The following is a 20,442-nucleotide window of genomic DNA, read 5'->3' as shown; positions in this document are numbered from 1 at the left end:
GGCACTCAAGAAGCAGGGGTGGTAGAGGTGGCTTAGAGCTGGACTTTGGGAATTTCCAAGACTCTTCCTACCAGCTGAAGACAGAATTTTCTGGCTGTATTCTTTGAATAAGAAATGCTAAATGAGGAAGCCTTCAGAAACTTGCTGCAAATAAAAGTTCATTGTAAGACTTGTCTTCCTTTCTGTAATCAGTGCACCATACTTGTCTTTCACAAGCCAATTGTCTTGAATTTTGTGCATCTTCACATTCACTTCTCATGGGTTTCAATATTTCTTAATTTAAATACTTCTTAGTTTCACAGTGTCACTCATCAAACTATCTGCCATTCAAGAAACTCAATGATCAATAAAAAATAAAAACCTTCAGAAATTTGCACATGGTTGATTCACTGTATGAATTTAAAGGAATTCAATTTATAAGTATTTCCACCTAGTTGATTAAATGGAACAGACTATTCCACTTTAGCCTAAGGGTATTTCAATTCACTTGTTTCTGAAGTTGGCTGAATTTTAAGTTATGAGATCATTGACAATGAATTTTTACTATTTCATGAACAATTTAGAATGTGTTTATTTCTATAAATCTTATTTAATGATTGATCTATCACCACTGATTAGTAATGTCTGCATGAGAGATAACAATGAAACAAAATCATAAACAATTAAAACTTATTGACCATCAAGTTATCTTCTGAATCCTCCTTAAACCCTCCCTATTCTTGCCACCCCTCTCACAGGAGACAGCCCAGCCACTTTATCAAAATTGAAATATGAAAAACCTCACAGCTTTTGTTGTGTTTGTACCATGGGCATTTCTGGGTTACTGCCTTCTCTAGTATTCAGTGTAGAATATGTAGTAGAATAATCAAGCAAAACAACAACAAAAAAAATCATTTTCTTATCATTCCCTCAGCCCTAAGATCCCTACCAGCAGAGATAGGGGAAATGTGTACTCCATCGTTTCTGGAATCACAAATCTCCTGAATCTTTATAAGATTAATCACCTATTCTTTCTCACGCATGGTGTTGGTGCTTACCAAGACCTCTATTATACTTGCCCCATATCTTTCATCTGGTCCTTCTAGACGATGTCAATTATATGGTGGGTCAGTGTAATGTTAAACAGAATGATCATAAAATACAGATCCTTCCGATCTATATTTTGATAAAGGGTGTAAGAATGGAAAAAGACTGGAGACCAGACCATAAATGTAAACTGTTGTCTATCCCATGGGAATGCAGACTGGTTCTGATTCTCTTTCCTTATAGATATGGAAACACACACACAGATACACACACACACACACACACACACAAAACAAAACTCACTTTCTCTCTCTCTCTCTCTCTCTCTCTCTCACACACACACACACACACACACACACACACACACACACACACACACTTTCCAGATCACATGCTGGAGGTTATTTCAGTTGGTTCCAGCAAATAATTAACATTGAGGGCAGCAGCTTCAAACCAGGGCTACTACCATTGCTGACATCTTTGGTTGTTTTTGCAGGAGACAGTATTGTGAAATAAAAGGAAATGTGACAGGGGCCACTACAATATTAAAGTCTTTGAAATTTTCATTGATTTTTCCCCCCATTCCTTTTGGGATTCAGCTTTGGTTTTTAATTTCTCCTTTTTGTTGGAGGCTTCTGAGCAAAAGGCTTCTGAGCATTCACTTGCCCCTTTCCACCACAATAGCTTTTGCCTAAGAGGTGAAAAATGAATGTGAGCGCTTTTAAACTACCAACAGTGTCCTTTTCAATTATGTATTTGGAAATGAGGGCATGTTTTATCAAGTTGGTTCATGGAGCAGTGGGTCCACTGAGAACCAGACCTTGGGTAGGACTCTAGATGTTCCTATATGCTTTTAATTTAGTAGGGAACCATGGTGGTTCATTTGGTCTCCAAGTAGTAGTTTTAATTCCAACCCAGTGTTCAGTATCCCCAAAGTATTGAATATTAAGGTAAAATATATTGACCTGAATAAATGGTCCAAAGTTCCCAGGTTATGAAGTGGGAAGATAACAAAATAATAGATTTGCCCTCATATTGCAAGGTTTTTACTTAGGGAAACCAGCCAATGGGTTCCAGGTCTGCTGTGGAAACTGAGCAAGGGATTTTACTTTTATTGTTACTGCCCTCTTCTTCTGATAATCTATCACTGATTTATTTTTTGTGGGGGGGAGATACTGGGGATTGTACCCAGGGGTGCTTAACCACAGAGCCACATCTCCAGCCCTTTTTTGGGATTTTATTTCAGACAGGGTCGTGATAATTGCTAAGTTGCTGAGACTGGCTTTGAATTTGCAATTCTCCTTCCTCAGCCTCCTGAGCTGCTGGGATTACAGGCATGTGCCACTGCACCTGGCCATCACTAATTTCTTTTAACCAAACACTTAAGTAATACCTTTGTTGGCAGCTTATCCAGAAACATCATATTTTATTAACCATTATCATGTTGGGTGCCCCTAGATGCCACTACAATCCTCCCATGCTTTGCAACAAATGCACCCATCTTACATCTGACAATTAAACATTACAACCTGACATATTTTTGAAGATCTTTCTTGCTAGTTTCACATTCTTCAGGAAGCCTAGTTTAATAACAGCATCTTTTCCTACAGTTAATCTTGACCTACAGATGATAGGTACTAAAAGAGGCCTTCCTGAAAATGCAGTTGGTTACTTTTTCCCCCTAAACTTTATGGATAGCAAATCCACTTAGCATGCTTTCTTCTCTGAGCTTTTGGATACTTTTTGTCCAACATGTACAATGGAAGTTCCTGTATTTCTATTTCATTAAATGTGAGTTACAGCTTTTGTAATCCTCTAAGACATTCTAGCAGCTTAGTGTCATTATCCTTGGGGCATTTGCTATAGAGTTAAATCTTGAGTCATGGGATATGGCTCTGGGGGGTGGTAGGTATCCCTTATCCAACTTCATGTTCTGTCACCCCTCTTTGATCCAGAAGTTTCAGGATGCATGCGGTTCTTCCCCTGACTCCTCTAGCCACTTTCTTGTATACTCCTATCATTCCTTTGCTGACCTAGTACTTCCCAGTAGGGATGTGAGCCTAGAAATGGTTTATTGGGTCCAGGGAAATTTCAGACTTTGAGATTCTCAACTGTATCTATCAAGGTATAACTCTCCCAATTTTTAGGAGTTCCATTCCTTCTCCACGAAAGCCTTAACCATTGGTAAAGAAAACTTGTAAGAGCTCAAGATGCAAATTTTTTGAAATAGCACTCTTCTTACAACTGAGTCCTCCTTTGATTGCAGGAAATCAGAGCTTAATTAAATGTTGCCAAAGAGACCTTATCTTTGGCTTTCACAGTTTGCCTGAAATGGTGATTAATATCATGAGTCTTTATTATCTCTTAAACAAATCAATGCCACTTGAAAATAAGTACCTAATCCTTTTATCTCTCATGACTTTTAAGCATCAAAGGTCTTTTACCAGTCAGTGAGTCCTTCTACCAGCAGACCATGCCAGTTTACCCGCAGGAAAAGTTTTAAAAATCTACTGTTTGCCTGGGAGCTATTCTTGGCAGCTATCTGGCATGTTATCCATCTCCATATCCCTTGTTAGAGTATTCTTCCCTGGACCACTCTGGAAACTGCCTCTTAAATTGCTTTCTCAAACTCTTGAGACAAAGAGTCCTGAGCAGTTTTATTGGGAATGCTTATAGGACAATAGATCTATAAGGAAATGAGAAAAAATGGGTAATGCAATGGGAAAAGCAATCTGGTGGAAACTGAGGCCTTGTCTGATCCTATGGCAGAGTTCAGGAGCTGTGTTGTCCTCAACTGAAGTAAGGGGGACAGGCCTTTGTTACCCACATTAGCCAGTCTCTGCCTGCAAGGCCTCATTAAGGGCAACTCTCAGTGAAGGATCCAGCTGGGAGTGGGGATCAGGGGATGGGATGAGATGGGTTGGGTCCAACAGTCCTGAACCTAGTAAATGGGCAGTGTACCCTAATAGTCTCCTTGGAGTGTGTGTAGGAATGGAGGGAAAGGGAAGAGGGAAGAGATGGAGAATAAAGAATATGGAGACCTTAAAAGGGAGGCAGAGGGGGTTATATTTGATCTCATAGGAAGTAGAAAATCATTGACAGATTTGATCAAGGCTTATTCCAGCCACAATATGCAAGGCAATTGGAAGGAACATGATCCAGATCTAGACATAGACTGACGAATAGGGTCAGATGTGGTCATAGAATTGTATCTGAAAGGAAGAGATAATTATGGGAAATATTTTCAGAATGTGGTGACTACAGAAGAGTATATTAAAAAAAAAAAAAAAAAAAAGAAGAGTATATTAATACAAGTGACGGGGAGCCCAGTGTAAGTGAGGACTGGGTACTAGAAGATGATGAAATAGGTTTTTGTTTTATTTTAATCACTGTTAGATCTGCAGTAAAAGTGAAATAATCTGAATAAAACTTTATCTACATCTGAAGAAATAGGAATTGAATTTGAATGAGAGGTCAGATATGGAAAATCAGATATAAAAGCAAAAAATCATGATTAAGTCCATGAAAATAGATGAGAATTCTAAGAGAAGGAGTAGAAGAATAGAGGGCAAAATAACCTTAGAAAATATTCCTTTAAAAGAGTAGGAAGTGGAAACACCAGAGGAAATTGGTACCATTGCTCAGGTAAGCTACTTTCTTACTGCCTGATATAAAAAGTGGGACTTTCCATTCCTGCATTTCAATGCCTTCCCTCTTTGTGGACACAGTGTGTCTGTCTCTCCTTCTCACTCTCCAAAGTATAGCTTTGTTGCCACAGAGAATTTCAGCTCTGCTTCACCTTCCTACGAACAACCATATTATCCTTCTGCTCTTTAGGTAATACCATGTCTTCTTCATGATCCAAGCCCCATCCCAAATTCATATTCCTAAAGTTGTGTTCACTGAGTAGGCACATGGCCTGGCACTGAAGTGTGCCTGTGGTAACCAGGTACTTAGGAGGCTGAGGCAGGAGGACTGCTTGAGCCCAGAGTTCATGGCCAGCCTGATAAATATAGCAAAATCTTTTCTGGAAGACAAAACAAGATCAAAATAAACTAGGTACACGTAAAATCTTCATAACAACATTATTTAATCTTCATTAAATAATGTCAGGACATTATTTAATAAGAGTTATTCAAAAGGATGCAAATGCTAATTTATTGCAGGGTAGGAAGGTACTGGATACTAAATGTTAAATTGGGTGTCTGATTAAGGCTTCAAACTTCAGATTTGATGTTTGAAACTTTAGCAAAAAGGTTTGAGAGTTATCAAAATATTTTTATCTGGAGTTTCTTGCTTTTGGTTTTTTCCTTTTGCCATGTGTGTGTTAATTTTTGTTTTATTTAAGGAGCCAAAGCACATACAACTTGTGTTACCATAGGCACCCCTGTCTGTTTTTCCATGTGCTGAAAGGCACTCTGTTGATCTGTCCTGGGATCTTTCCTGGGATTCTGTCAACTCAACGTTAAAATTTTTGATTCTTACTCTTTTGCTTGAAAAATATGGGTTCACTGGTTTAAGGACATGGGGACAAATTATAGACAAGCATTTGCCAGGTAGAATATGTAGATACAAAATAACAAGTATCATGTGGAGTCCATTAAGTGGATCTCTTTACAACCTGGCTTTGCTGTGAAATGGTTTTAATATAATGCAAGTTTCTAACTCCAAAAACTTAAAACCAATAGGTGATTCTCATTAATGCATAGACCATAAGGTGTGAATTTGTCCCATGATCTGCTGTATGGATTAGAAAGTGATATTAATCTCTGGAAATCATTAGAGTATATGATAAGCATAGACCTGTAAATTCAGTGGTTTGCACAGAGTTCATAAGGACAATCTGAAATAACTTCAAAATTGAGATAAAAGAGGTTTTTGCAGAAGGTGTACCAAAATGGGCCTGTTGTGAAGTAAAAAGCCCAATGTTACTGTAGTAATGGGACCACCAGGGGAGAAAATGTGCTTACAGATCATTCTGGCTTGTCTTTATTTATTTTTTCATTCCAGCAACAGAAAAACAGGGTCGCCTTGCCACCCTCCCAAATAGCTCTGCGTAGTGGTCTAGTTAGAGAATTTTCCTATCTTCCTTGAGGAGAACATCTGATAGAGTTGCTATAGGAACGCAGAGCACCATAAACCATTCCAAACATGTTTCCCTGATTCAATATAATTGACCAGATGAGTAAAGTTTAATACTTGAAATGAGATATATTCCCAAAAGTTAAACATAAGATGTTTTTGTATTGACTTATTTTCACATTGTACCAAATCTTAAAAAATCAAAGGAAGTAACAGTAAAAAAAAAAAAAAACTCTACATTCCCAAATAATCATTTTCCTCCCCTAGAAGCAACCAATATTATCAGTTTCTTTTGAGTGCTTCAGAAATATCCTATGCAAGCAATTTCTTTTTGCAAATTCAGTAATCACATTGCCCTCATTTTACATAAATGGAAGTGCATTATACATACACACTCTTCTGCTTCTTTATTTTTGTCCCACACAAAAATGACAAAGGTACGAGCTTTTTCATGGATTTTTTTCTTCTAAAAAATGTTTCATATTATCTATATGATACATAAAATGTTTCCTTTAGAAATCCAGTATAATACCTCATTATTAGAAGTTTCTAGAATTTCACTATCATAAACACTAATTGTCCCTTTAAAATATGTTTAACAATTAGGGGCCAGTTTCTATTTACAATGTCTCTTCCCCAAGATCTTCTGACTGTTCTTGCTGATTTTTATGTATGAACTTTGAAGTAAACTTCTGTAATACTTGCTCTGTTTCCACTTCCTTCACCTCTCTGCAAAAGACCCTTCTGCTGGCATTTTTATTTGGATAGTATTAAATTCATAGGTTGAGGGGGGCTGATTTTAGAGGTGTCTTTAAATATTTTGTGGGTTTCTCAACTGTTTTCTTAAATATTTCTTGTAAAATTTTTGCTAGAAATATTTTATTATGAAGCAGGACAGAGCATAACCTGCTCTAGTGTTTACCACTTTCATTCAGGGTCTCTTCCCTCACCCTTATCGACAGACATATTTCTGCAAATATGACTTGTCTGATTTCTCACATTGGCAATCTTCCTGCTTAAAAAATATAGCACATTCAGGGAGGTTCCTGATCCTGGTCAGCAAGGCTCATTACTGAAAATACAGAAGTTTGAGTTAGAACCTAAGGATGTAGCCCCAACCCTAGATAAAAGGACTTTGCTTTTTTTTTTTTTTTTTGAGGTTTGTCTCCATGGATATCTTCTCTGCCTCCTCCCACATCCACACATTTGGAAGCTCTCCCATGTATTTTGTGGTTTGGGTTTTCAATAGCTCTTCATTTAAAAATGAAGTTTGCATTTTGTTCCTTGTTGCTGTGAGGTTGTTTCTCCCTACCTTTTACACCATTTAAAAATGAATCTTTTGCTTTTGATAATACTGTATAAGTGAAGGAGTGTTTCATGAAAAACAATAATCAAAAAAGTACAACTTACAAAAATTTGAGTTCATTAGTTGGGATGTGAAAATGATAATAACAAATTGGCATAATTCAAGGAATGTTTACATAGGATTTTCAGGGCTTGCTGATATCAATTCCCACCCTCTTCAAGAGCTCCCATCTACCATCCACAATCACTTCTCTTGTTGGCATACTTCATTTTTTTCCTTATCTTTCTGGCCTTCAGTTGGATTAACAAGGTTTTCTCCTCAATTGTTTGTTTTAATTACTTTTTATTCTGGTAATGAATACCTATAATAAATATAAAATTTCTATTTAATTTCTTTTTTTTTGCAACAATGTCTAAACATATTCAATATTATCTTTTATTTTTTTCTTTGTAGCACTTAAAGCTCACATAGCACATAGAAGTAGGATGACCAGTTTTGGGGAGAGCAGTTCCAGCTTGAAGCTCAAGTTATTGGTCACCCTTCTTAAATGCCATAGTACCTGACAGTACTTTAAACCACGTTTTTGGTTTGTCTGCCCCACTAGAATGTAAGTTCCACGGGGATAGGACATTTTCTCTGTGTCCATCATTCCCAAAGTATACAGCAGTTTCTGGCATGTACTAATGACTCTGCAAACATTTACTGAATCAAATAAATGAAGAGAATAAGACAAGACCTTTAGCATGTTTTAAATTATTCCCTGAATTCCTTCCATCCTGTTATCCATCTAAAATGACAGTATTCTTTTTAAACACAAAAATTATAGTTGTTATTGTTTACAATCTAGAGTTTATTTACTCCATCAGCTTCTGTGATGTGATTTCTTACATCTCAGTCCTTCAGTTTATTTTCATGTTTTCCTTACTGGATATGACCTTTAGCAGACCTTTCAGTTAGGTTTTTGGATAGTTAACTCTATTGATTTTTAGTGTCTGAAAAATATGTATCTCACCTTTGATATGAATGATACAGGTATAATTGTCTTGATTCACTGTTTTCCATCCATGACTTGAAGACACTATTTACAGTTTTACAGTGTATATTGTTAATGCAAACCCTTCCCATTAGGCCCATCCCCTCACACTGCTGCATTAGGCTTCCAACAACTGAACTTTTGGGGGACACCCAAATCATCACAGGAGCATGACAAAAGGGATAGTGAGAAGTGAAGAAAGACTGCTTTCTGAGTGGGTGGTGGCTTTGTTCCCTGAGATAGATGGCACAGAAGAACGAGCTTGTTTGAAGGGGCAAGAGGACAAGCTGAGCTGGGTTTTGCACATGATGAATTGTAAGGATATAGTGATATATCTAATTGGAGATGACCAGCAAGTGTTCTGGAGCTCAGGAAGAAATCCAAGTTTAGGCAAAAAGCAGTAAATATTTTATCAGGATTTTTTTGTACTTAGGTACCACTTCTGGACTTAAGTATTGAATCCCTGAAATATGCAAGATTTTTGTACATGTGAATGTGCAGAATAACTTACTTTCCCTCCTTTCCTTATCTCTCCTCCTTTAAATTCTAAATATAATGGCTATATTTTCCAGGTATTCTTAGGCCATAGGCACACAACAGACACAGAAATGTTTTATTATTCATTTTATTTTCATATAAATTAACATCCTAAAAAATTGACATAGAAACACTAAATACAGTATTGCACATAGTGATCTTTGTTAAATGTCCTATTACTTCATTGAAGAACGGTATTATACACATTGGAGGGAACTGAGGGGACAGGAAAACTACAAAACAACAACAAGAAAAAAACACTAGTATTTCTTTGCACTGAAGCTACAAACTAAAAGGTTAAGAAGAAAAATGATCAGAATGATGTAGTTTTCTTCCCACCCTCAGGTCAGCTGAATTTTGTGGAAGTTGTTGCGATGACTCATTTTCATTGTTGTGCCATTCACTGTTCATGTTTTCATGCTTATCTTTGCTTTCTGAAAATAAATGCACCAGACGACAGTTGTAGTTAGAAGAACTTAAAAATTAAAAAGGGAAGGTATTCAGAGTAGCTTAAATTAGACCTTTTCATTTCATTTCAAATGAAGATTTAATTCCTTTTTTCTTAATAGAGCTATTTAATTGTATCTCAATTTATCATGTCTTTTTCACTTAGACTACAATCCATTAATCTAATTCAAAATGTTCCTACCTGAAGATGTAACTCAACTTTTCATTTAAAACAGCACCATTTACTTGCATTAGCAGCAAATGACAATTAAAACGTTCATCAAAACATCTAAATTATCATAGGGAAAATCTGTCCTTTTAACCAAGACCTTCTCTCCCAGGGTGTGCAACTTGAAATTTTATTTTAAGGGAGGGAGTGGTCAAGAAGAAAACAGATTAGTTTGTTAAATTCAGCCTATGTATCAACAACTGTCAGATACAGCCAACTCTGTAGAGCTGCTAGGTTATGGACGAGGTCTGAGCACCCTGGGCAAAGCACAATGCTGCACATCGAATTTCCCCTTGTGTTTCAGATCCCAATGCATTGAATCCCATATCCCAGGTACTCTAGGTTAAAATGCAGCCTTTGTCCATGATGACTATGCAATGAAGAAAGTGTAAGATGGCTTCTTGCCCCCCAGAAATGATCACATGTCCACAAACATGTACACACTTAGTAGATCATCTTAATTCTTAAGTTTAAAATATTGAAGACTGAGATTCTCATAACTTGCTGGGCCTGGCTAAACGCATAAAGAAAAGGAGATTCTTGGAATCAGAAGCTCATCATTTATTGAAACTTAAGAGGAAAGTAATTAAAGTATTATTACATAAGCTTGAATATATTATGAAGACAAGGTTCCAAAGCTAAAGAAAATCACAAGTTAAACAAACAAACAAACAAAGAAACAAAAGAACAGTTAAATACTCACAATTCCAGAGTCATGTCTTGGTTTTATTTTATACAGTGATTTTCCTTTCTTCTGCCTGCATACCTCTTCGGCTTCTTTTACTCTGAGAGGGAAGAAGACAATTTATTTAAAGAGCAATCTCCATAGATCACTACAATCCATCTTATATTAGGTGAACAAGCATCAACTCATTAAGAATTTGAATTATCAGAGAAATACCACTGGCAAAGGGAGGTTGAATGATACTGACTTTAAAACATCAACTGCCTTTGCCATTCAGGCTTATTCCTGTAGAGAGTCTCCATCTCTGGATGAGGGTGAGCCCTGAGATTGGCTCTCCATTACATACATAGGCTTGGCACCATTACATAAATCAGAAGCATTACCTAATTAAAGGATATCACGTGCTTATTTAAAACTACTTCTGATTCATTGTCCGTGCCACACTTACCTATACATAAAAGTCATTTGCAACTAATAGTTGGGCAGTTTCTAAAAACTGAACTTCATTGAGCATAGGAGCCAATCATTGTTTAACTTTCGAGAGAAATGAAAGAGGGAGCAGTAATAACATTTTAACACTTGTAGGTTCTTTTTGTACATACATTCCAAGGAAAGTAGCACTGGATTTACCAGAGGTATACTTCAGAGAGGATGCCTGCTTGGATACAAATCCTGCATTATTTGGCACTGCTATTTGATCCTGGTAATGTCCTAACACCTGTGAACCTTGAGACTCCCTCAAATAATGGAAGGAATCAATCACCTAGAAACTTACTACATTATTACTATACACAGTTGTTGCAAAGATTAAACAGAATTTCATTTAAAACTACTTTATAAATTGTAAGGCACTATAAAAAGTTATGATTGCTCTAATTAAACAAATAGGACTCTGTAAACTGGATTCTTATTAAAAATGGGTGCTACAAGAAGAAATATAACTTATCAGGTTAATTAACTTTTTTAATCTTGTGATTTTTTTCCCCATGGGAATTAAAACTGATGTATTTCTGGAGAAACCGAACAGGCTATGGTTTAATCTCAAGAAAATACATTTTTGTGTAGATTATCAGTCTAATTTCCTGATAAAGAAGAATTATAAATATATTTCTTAAGTCCTGTGGCAAATGGTTTATAGGCAGAATTCATCTTCTCTACAATGGACTCACTTCTCTTCTTAAACAATAGAATGAAACAAACAGTTCAGGTTAGAAGCTCAAGATTGATGTTAAGTTTACCTTAAAGCATGACAAATGAAAGTAATTCCTTTTAGATGTAAAATGCTTGCCAGGTTGATACTGTTAGTAATTCCAGAATATGATGACAATTTAGATGACACTCCATTGTTACCACTTTTATTACTTTCTACCCAAGCCATAAATTGCCTTTAATCCTTCCCCTAAACATCTGACCACAAAAACATTTTCTTTATAACAAACTAAGGATTGTAGAGTCCCTGTCTTCCTCAGAAATAGCTACCAGTAAATTTAAGTTGAAATATTTGGATAGGGAATTAAGGACACTTTTTTTTTCCCCCAGCACTTAGCCAAAATCCAGTCGGTCCCCTCTTAAATTTACTTGGAGTTCTTGAAAGCATTTCATGGCATTTAAGAAATTTTACTTTGTAAGTATTTAGATCCCCTAAGCATCCCAATTTTCTCCTTATCCTATTTATTTTGTACTCAAAACACATTTTTATGAGGATCACAGGAAGATGATTCTAATACAAACATACTTAATTTTGCACAAAACCAAATTCCTGATGGCAGAGATGATGAAAATGGAGGAGAATGTGCGTCAAGGAACCTCACATGTTCTCGAGGCTTAGCCATTTATTTGACAATCATTTATTATGGAGTAGTAACTCCAGGTCAGGGTCTGGGCGCAGCTCTATTTTATAAGGACAATTAAATTCAATGCCTAATAGGGGAGAGACATATAAGTAAGCAGATGACAACAGTGCATTTAGGGCCACCACTTAGTTTTGTGTCAGGTATGACCTGTGTCCCAGAGGAGGTTCCTAGGGTTGGTGGGCAGGGGCAATGAAAATCTTTCTGGAGCATGTTGACAACTGAGCCTGTTTAAAAGATAAAATTTAATTGTTCATGCTTTTCTTGGGAAGGGAAAATAGGTCTGAAGGTGAAAGAAAAGAAGACTTTCAGGGGAACATATGCAAAGAGTCAAGGAATATACACTGAGCTTCACCAACCATGAGCAGTCCCCCCCTTCTGCTGCCGAAGCATCCCCATACTACTGGATGCCAAAGTTCAAACTGGTGCTCTGGTTTATGCCTCAGTTTCTTATATGTCTGGTGAGAGTTAGTCAATCACCTCTAGAGGATGTATCTCTCAGGTGCATACACAAAAGACTTGAGAGGCTGGAGAATGGAGAACCAGAATGGCAAACAGGCCATCTTTAATTTAATGAGAAGATTCATGTATAATCTCTTAAAATGCAGCTTTCTAGGTCCCATCATATTCATTCTGACCTAGGCCCTATGTTATACATTCAGAAGCATCACCCAAGAGAATCTGATGGTGGTGGCCTGTGAGTACCACTTTGAGAAACTGTAGTCTGAAGTCCAGCTGTGCATCTGAACTGACCTCTTAGGACAACAAGGCTTCTTCATCTTTCTCTGTTTTACCAGACTGCCAAAACCTGCTTGCTTCAGCACTTTGTGATTCCCACCACTCCTAAGTTTCCTAGCAATGCTGTTTCCCCCAAATGCCAATTTTATTTCAACACAACTCTGACAACAAGACATTTTTTTTTCCACACTTGACACAGGAAAAAAAGAACGTGTCCCTGGAGGTCAGACATGCTTTCAGAGTTGGCAAAAATGAGAAAAATAATGAAGGAGAAGTCGGTACAGAGTCAGTGGTCGATATCAACATCTTCCGACATTGGCTATGGTGGAGGGTTTTCCATCTGCCATTTCAGGTCTTTGGAGTCACTGCCTGTGTACTTTCCATCTTCTCTTCCTCCTGCCCCACCCCTTCACTGATGCCTCAGTGAAGTCTCAGTTTCTGAGACTGAGCAGGAAAAAGATGTCCATTTCACAAATCAACATCAAAGGTTTTAAATGAAAAGACACAGCAGAGATAACATTTAAATAAATAAGATCACTAGTATGTCTCATTTGGAAGAAGGAAATAAAAGGAGGTTTACACAGACAGAAAGCAGTTAATATGAACAGAGAAGGTACACTGAGAGAGGAAACCATGGCAGGACTAAAGAAGACTTTCAAATTTCACCTGCACTTGAGTTTAACTTCCAGTCTAGGTGGGGTCTATGGATATTGTGAGAGATCTAGCCCTTGTGCACAATTCATGAAAACACACATATTTTAATGTGGTTGCATTCACACCAACGGGGCATTTGTTGATGAAGATTTCACCCTAAACTGGGCTTGGTGGTGCAAGACTGTAAACCTAGTGACTCAGGAGAATGAGGCAGGAGGATTGCAAGTTTGAGTCCAGCCTCAGCAATTTAAGAAGAACCTCAGCAACTTAGTGAGATCTTGTCTCAGAATAAAAAATTAAAAGGACAAGGGATGTGGAAAAGAGCCCCTGGGATTAACCCCTAGTACCAAAAACAAAACAAAACAAAAACAAACAAACAAAAAAAGATTTCACCCTCTTAGAGAACTAAAAGGGAAGTAAAAATTTTTAGGATGACATCTAAGTTAGGGTCATTTTAACAGTTGTAACTTCTAATCAGCAACCTAGATAGTAGAAGGAAAATATAAGCAAGATCAAATTCTATCATATGGAAAAGAAACTCCTCATTCATCATGTTTAAAGATTTTGGAATAAAAACAACAAGACAGGAATCAGAGACTAGAAAACAGGAAATATAGCATTATCTTTTAGAACAAAGAGAGGGATATTAAATGGTAGATAATGGCCATAAAGTTTTAATATTTTTTCTGTAATCTTTGTCTATGAAATTTCACAAAGAAAACTATGCTCAATAAATTTCAAAGGTATTCCTTAAATGGAGGACTAGGAGGAATCAACAAAAATGAGACATTCTTCATCTTTTAAAGGAATGTTTAATTATAGGAAATCATGGAAAAAAGACATGTGGAATCAGATTTGACAAAGAGCAGGTAACCAATATCAGGAAAACGATTTCTGTCCAAAAGTAAAGTTTCACTCAGGTAATGCTCAAAATGTGAGAGGAATGAATGAATGGGTGATTCCCAGATAATGAAAACTTGTTGCCTTCAAGGACCAATCTTTGTATCAGTGTCAAATAAAGTGTTTTTGAAACAAAATCAATTATCTTCAACATCTCTACCAATCAGAGAAATGCAAATCGAAACTACTAAAAAATTTCATCTCACTCCAGTCAGAATGGCAATTTTCAAGAGTATAAGCAACAATAAATGTTGGCAAGGAGTGGGGAGAAATGTACACTCTTTTTTGGGGGGTAGGGGCTACTGGGGATTGAACTTAGGGACACTCAACTACTGAGCCACATCCTCAGCCCTATTTTATATTTATTTAGAGACAGGGTCTCACTGAGTTGCCTAGTGCCTCACTTTTCCTGAGGCTGGCTTTGAACTCACAATAATCCTGCCTCAGCCTCCAGAGCCACTTGGATTACTGGTGTGCACCACTACTCGGGGGAAAGGTACACTCTTACATTGCTGGCGGGACTGCAAATTGGTGCAACCACTATGGAAAGCTGTATGAAGATTCCTCAGAAAACTTGGAATACAACCACTATTTGACCCAGATATACCATTCCTTGGTTTATACCCAAAGGACTTAAAATTAGCATATTATGGCAATGCAGTCACATCAATGTTTATAATAGCTCAATTCACATAGCCAAACTTGGAACCTATCTAAATGGCCTTCAACAGATGAATGGGTAAAGAAAATGTGGTATAGGAGCTGGATTGTGGCTCAGTGGCAGAGTGCTTGCCTTATGCATGTGAAGCACTGGGTTCAATCCTCAACACCACATAAAAATAAATTAACAAAATAAAAGTATTGTGCCCAATAAAAAATATTTAAAAAGAAAATGTTATATATATATATATATAAAATAAACACACACAATGAAATATTACTCAGCCTTAAAGAAGAATGAATTTATGGCATTTTCAGGAAAATTGATGGAACTGGAGAATATCATGCTAAGTGAAATATGCCAATCACCCAAAACCAAAGGCCAAATGTTTTCTCTGATATGAGGATGCTAATTCAATATATGGGGGGTAATTAGGGAAAAATAGAGGTTTTGGCAGAGGGTAGTGAAGGGAGGGGAAGTAGGAAGGACAGTAGAATGAATCGGACATTATTAGCCTATGTGCATATATGACTGCATGACCGGTGTAATTCCACATCATGTGCAACCAGAAGAACGAAAAGTTATACTCCATTTATGTATGATGTCAGCTGGGGTTGAGGCTCAGTGGTAGAATGCTTGCCTAGCATGTGTGATGCACTGGGCTCAATTCTCAGCACCACATATAAATAAATAAAATAAAGGTCCATTTATGTATGACATGTCCAATTGCATTCTACTGTCATGTATAACTAATTAGAACAAATTTTAAAAAGAAGAAAAAGATACTACCAAAGCAAAAATAAATAAATAACAAAAAACAATTATTCTCTTTCCACAGACTGATTTACTTATAGCCTATGTTCACTGTTGAGCACACCACTGTCACAATGTGCCAAGATACAGGGCCACCCTCCTAAGGTTTCCTAAGATACACAAGATGCCCATGCAATAGCCGAACACCGTACTTCACCAGCTCTGTGTGTATTTTTGATGTTTTCTCTTTCTTCCTAGGATGGAGGGCTACAATCCCTCTCTCCAGGGCCAGCATGCGTGCCATTAATTGATCCTCCATTTCCTTGTAACAATTTCTATTTCACCCAGAGGAGAAAACCAGATAAATAAGCTGACTTAAAGGGTGCCTTCAGTTAGAGTAAGATGCTGAGATAAGTTCTAGCTAAAGGAATGGAGTTCCTGGACTTATAGACAGTAATTTTAGCTGCTTCTGGGCTTCTCCATACCCCCTCTTCAACTCCCACATACTTCAGTGTGCACAGCTGCATTTGGGAAGCTGGAGAGGCCAGAGGGCTGACTTACAGATAGGCAGGGTGTCACACCCCTAAATTTCAAAGAATGTAAATTTCTAAGACACTGTACACCTAGTCATCTTGTACCATTCAACCTGCGTATTCAACAGCTTGTCGGTGAAGACAAAAAGTAATGCTGGAATGAATATAAAATCTGAAATTCGAGCTTATAAAGGCAAAAAGAGCATGACACCCTTAATAAAATTGATCTTCTAAAAAATAAAGTTGCAAATGTCACCTAAAGAAAAAACTAAGTAATCTACTTCAAGTTTGCTTCTTTACATGCAAGTAGTCTAAGTAGGAACAGCTTCATTTTGTTTTAAGATCTTAAGCTTAGACATTATTAAGCAAAGAAAGTTTGATTCTATGTGAATCAGAAGATTTTTAAGGTTTACAATATCATAGAAAAGACAGCTGTAAGAGAATAAAAATTAGTTGCTATAGGTTTTGTTAAACTTTTAAAAAATTCATATTATTCCTTTTCTTCCTCTCAAAAAAAAATGTTCCTCCAGTTGTGTCCTTTTTTATAACTGGGTTCACTTCACTACTGGTTATTCTAAACAATGAAAGTGATTTCTCATTTATCTTCTCATAAAGATGCATTTTTTGCTCTGCATTCTCCTCCCTAAGCCCCAGACCCACTTATTGTCAGGAGAACATATACAAAAAGTTCAGTGTAATTAAGTTTAAAAAGAGTTTTTGAGATGAAAAATGAAGATACACTCTGGCAAAGATACAGAGAAAACAAAGCAGCTATCTCTGCAGCCCGCAGGCAGTTCATCTACCTTCTAGACCAAACACGAAGCTGGCCGAAGTCTTATCAAGAAAACAGATATGTTCTCATTGTTCAATCCAGTGAGAAAGGGAGCCACCCTTCTGCCACTAAACATCAATAATTTTGTCTATATAAGTATCTGTGGCAGATGGAGGCATTTCCTGCAGGCTCCCACTCAGCTTGCTGAGAATAACACCTTTGTCCCTGGAGCATGCAGGCCTTACAAGAGATTTGGGTGTAGCACAGAGAAGTAATGTCACTGGTCTGAGGTCCTGATATAGTAAGCTAAGAGTAGACATTATTACTCCCAGTTCACAATGCACTGAAACACAGCAACCTTAAGCTGCCTGTAAATTAAAAATTTTTATCCAAAAAGAGAAGAGTGTGAGAGGCAGAGCCTTAGACAAAGGCTGGTTAGGAGTACCAGCTTTGAGTCTCTCTCCAGATGAAGACAGAAGTAGGTATTAGATGTCTTGTGGAATTAAAGATGATTTGGGAGTGTTTATTCCTAGCTTTGTCTTCTCTTTTTTTATAACTTTAATGACTTAAAACACACACATACAAAATTACAAAACCCCTGAGATATAAGGAGAACAAAATCAACCAAAATGTCACTTAGCATTACCCCCAATAAAGAGAATTTACATTTTCTCAGGTACATATTTAAAAATCTCATTTCTGAAAGTTTTTACCTTTTTCTGAGAAGGAGCTACATTTACACCTCATGTGGTTACACAAAACAATCAGAATAAGCACAAGGTAGCTAGTGACAGGAAGAAAAATCAAGTTTTAGAGGAGCAAGTGCCAGGATAGCAGGAGCAATAATAACAGCAAGTACAGCAGGACATTGTGCTGTGAGGTCCGGCAGGGCCTGGCCCAGCCCACGGCACACAGGGCCAGCACAGGCTTCGAAAACAACATATTCCACTCACTTCCCAGTGACAAATGAAGCAAGTCTGCTGCTTTTATAAACAAGATCTATGTTTCCAGGAATATTTGTAGTTTAAAATCTACGATTTCACAACACTTAGATATGCATGTTCTATGCTTTTGCCCTTAAAACTGTAGATGTATTTCTCTTATGAACATAAAAAGCTGATAAGCAGAGATTATGTGCATTATGGTTTCTTGAAACTATTTTTTCGGGGTATGTATGGTAAAAAGAGATGGAGGAATCAGTCATTCAAAAGAAAATACATTAAAGCAATTGAATTAATTACCTATAGTCTGAATCTCTTTGATGACTATCGAAGATTATTTAAGATTCAGAACATTATAATTCACAGGTAAGCCATCCTAGGTATGATGACCTTAACACTGTAATTTAGGAATGACTATGGATACATAAAAATGAATGAATGTTTCTGTGTCCTTATTTAAAAAACCATATATACACATAAATCCTCATTCCCATTTACCCCTTCCTTGCTTATTAAAAAAAAAAAGCTGTCAATACTTTCCTAACTGACATATCTACTATCTGTTTTCTTGTCTTTACTGTCTTCCACTATGCTAATTACTCTGAAATGGTTAATAAATCTCTAATTCCTTCAATTCTCTTGTTCTTTGGTCCTCAGAGAACTTTTGAGTTTTCCACAATTTTTCTGGACATGCTGCTTTAATCTCTTTTGCTGTTTCTTTATTTATTAAACTTTCCCTCACATGTCATATCATCCCTCCTATTCCTATGGTATCTGTAGGAAATTTCCATTTTGTAATTTCAATTGTCATTTCTATGCCAAAAGGCTTTTAGAGCCATATCTCTAGCTCTGACTTTTAATACAAGCTCTAGGTCCTAAGTGACATTCTCTACCTTATCCACCTGGGCCCTGGTTAAGAGCATAACTACTCATAAAATTCATTGGTTCCAAGATAAACCTTGGAATTCTCCCTCTTCACCATGCCCAATGCATACACAAATGGTTAACAAGTTCTGCTATTAATTATTCCTCAGCAATGATTTTAAAAATCTGTCCCAACCTCTTTAATTCCACTGTCCCTGATTGTTTGTCAAGCCTCCTGATGTCACCTGGACCATTGCCATACATTGCAGAACTCATCCTTCACAAACATGGGAATCATCTGAGCTCCTTATTCATTAGCCAAGAAAAAATTAAGTTCTTCAGTGAGGTATTCAAACCCACTGACAGTTTGGCTCCAACTAACCTAATTTCCCTTTATTCTCCAACAATAGAGAACCACTCCCACCCCTATGGGGCATTTTTATTTGCTTAATCTGTCCCCTGGGAATGCCCATTTTCTTTTTTCTTCCTGTGCTCTCCCAAGAGTCCTTCAAGTTAAGTTCAAAATTAGCTTCCTATAGGAAGTGTCTCTAGGAAGGTTTATTGATGCCATACTTGGGCTTTCACAGAACTGCCTTCAGATTCTTATTTTAAGAAAGACCTATGGCTATTTACTTAGCTATTTTTTTTTCCATTGCTAAATAGCAAGTTCCTTGAGTCAAGTGATCATCACATATAGTCATTGTTTACATTCCAGAGCCTAATATTGCAGATCACAAAAGTTAGTATTTACTAGATACTTGAAAAACAGCTAACTCAATGAGTGAATTATGATGTTAAGGGATCTTACAACTAAGTTAAAGAATCAAAGGGGTGAATTTTAGTAACTAACTGGGTTTTGATCCGAATCTCTTAACTTTGGCAATCTCTTTAGCAATGTATCTAGATGTCCAATTCACATTTTGTTAAAACTAGCCAGGATTTTGTTTGACTTAATCTTTGAGTTTATTGATTTACTGTCGTAATTCCACCTGTAAATAACAATTTAGTTTGAATCAATATACATGAAATTTAAACCATGAAATTGGTTAGGGTATCACACTTTCTTCTATCTTGAGAGAAACTGATTTTGTGTTCAGTGTATGATTAGAAGGGCACTGTAAGGATTCAACATGAAATCATATCAAAATAGCCTCATGAAAAGATAAATGACATAGCTGGAATACATATTCATTTTAACGAGACATCTAAGGAATCTCTCATGGGATGTTGGTGAACCAGTTAGAGAAAAGATGGTTTTATGAGAAAAAACTTGGGTCAGGCAAGGTGGCACACATCTGTAAGCACAGCAGACCGGGAGGGTGAGGCGGAAGAATTGCAAGTTTGAGACCAGCTTCTGCAACTTAGGAAGATCCTGTCCCAAAATAAAAACTAAAGTAAAAAGTGCTGGGGATCTAGCTCAGTGGTATAGTG

General features: G+C 36.9%; 1 protein-coding gene across 2 annotated transcripts in view; it reads right to left on the bottom strand.

The window, feature by feature from the left end:
- Positions 1 to 9,391: 9,391 nt before the first annotated feature.
- The window catches only part of Fmn2 (formin 2), a 341,897-nt gene continuing 330,846 nt past the window's right edge, over positions 9,392 to 20,442 (bottom strand). For both annotated transcript variants that reach the window (XM_026390773.2, XM_077803042.1), the window contains 2 exons: positions 10,364 to 10,445; positions 9,392 to 9,418 (listed from right to left, as the gene is read on the bottom strand). In XM_026390773.2, the coding sequence (XP_026246558.2) occupies positions 9,392 to 9,418; positions 10,364 to 10,445 (109 nt within the window). The remainder of the gene's footprint in view (positions 9,419 to 10,363; positions 10,446 to 20,442) is intronic.

The sequence above is a fragment of the Urocitellus parryii genome, chromosome 9 (assembly GCF_045843805.1).
Source record: "Urocitellus parryii isolate mUroPar1 chromosome 9, mUroPar1.hap1, whole genome shotgun sequence".
Taxonomy (NCBI): domain Eukaryota; kingdom Metazoa; phylum Chordata; class Mammalia; order Rodentia; family Sciuridae; genus Urocitellus; species Urocitellus parryii.
The sequence above is the reverse complement of the archived record's forward strand: the minus strand, read 5'-3'. Positions and strand labels throughout refer to the sequence as shown.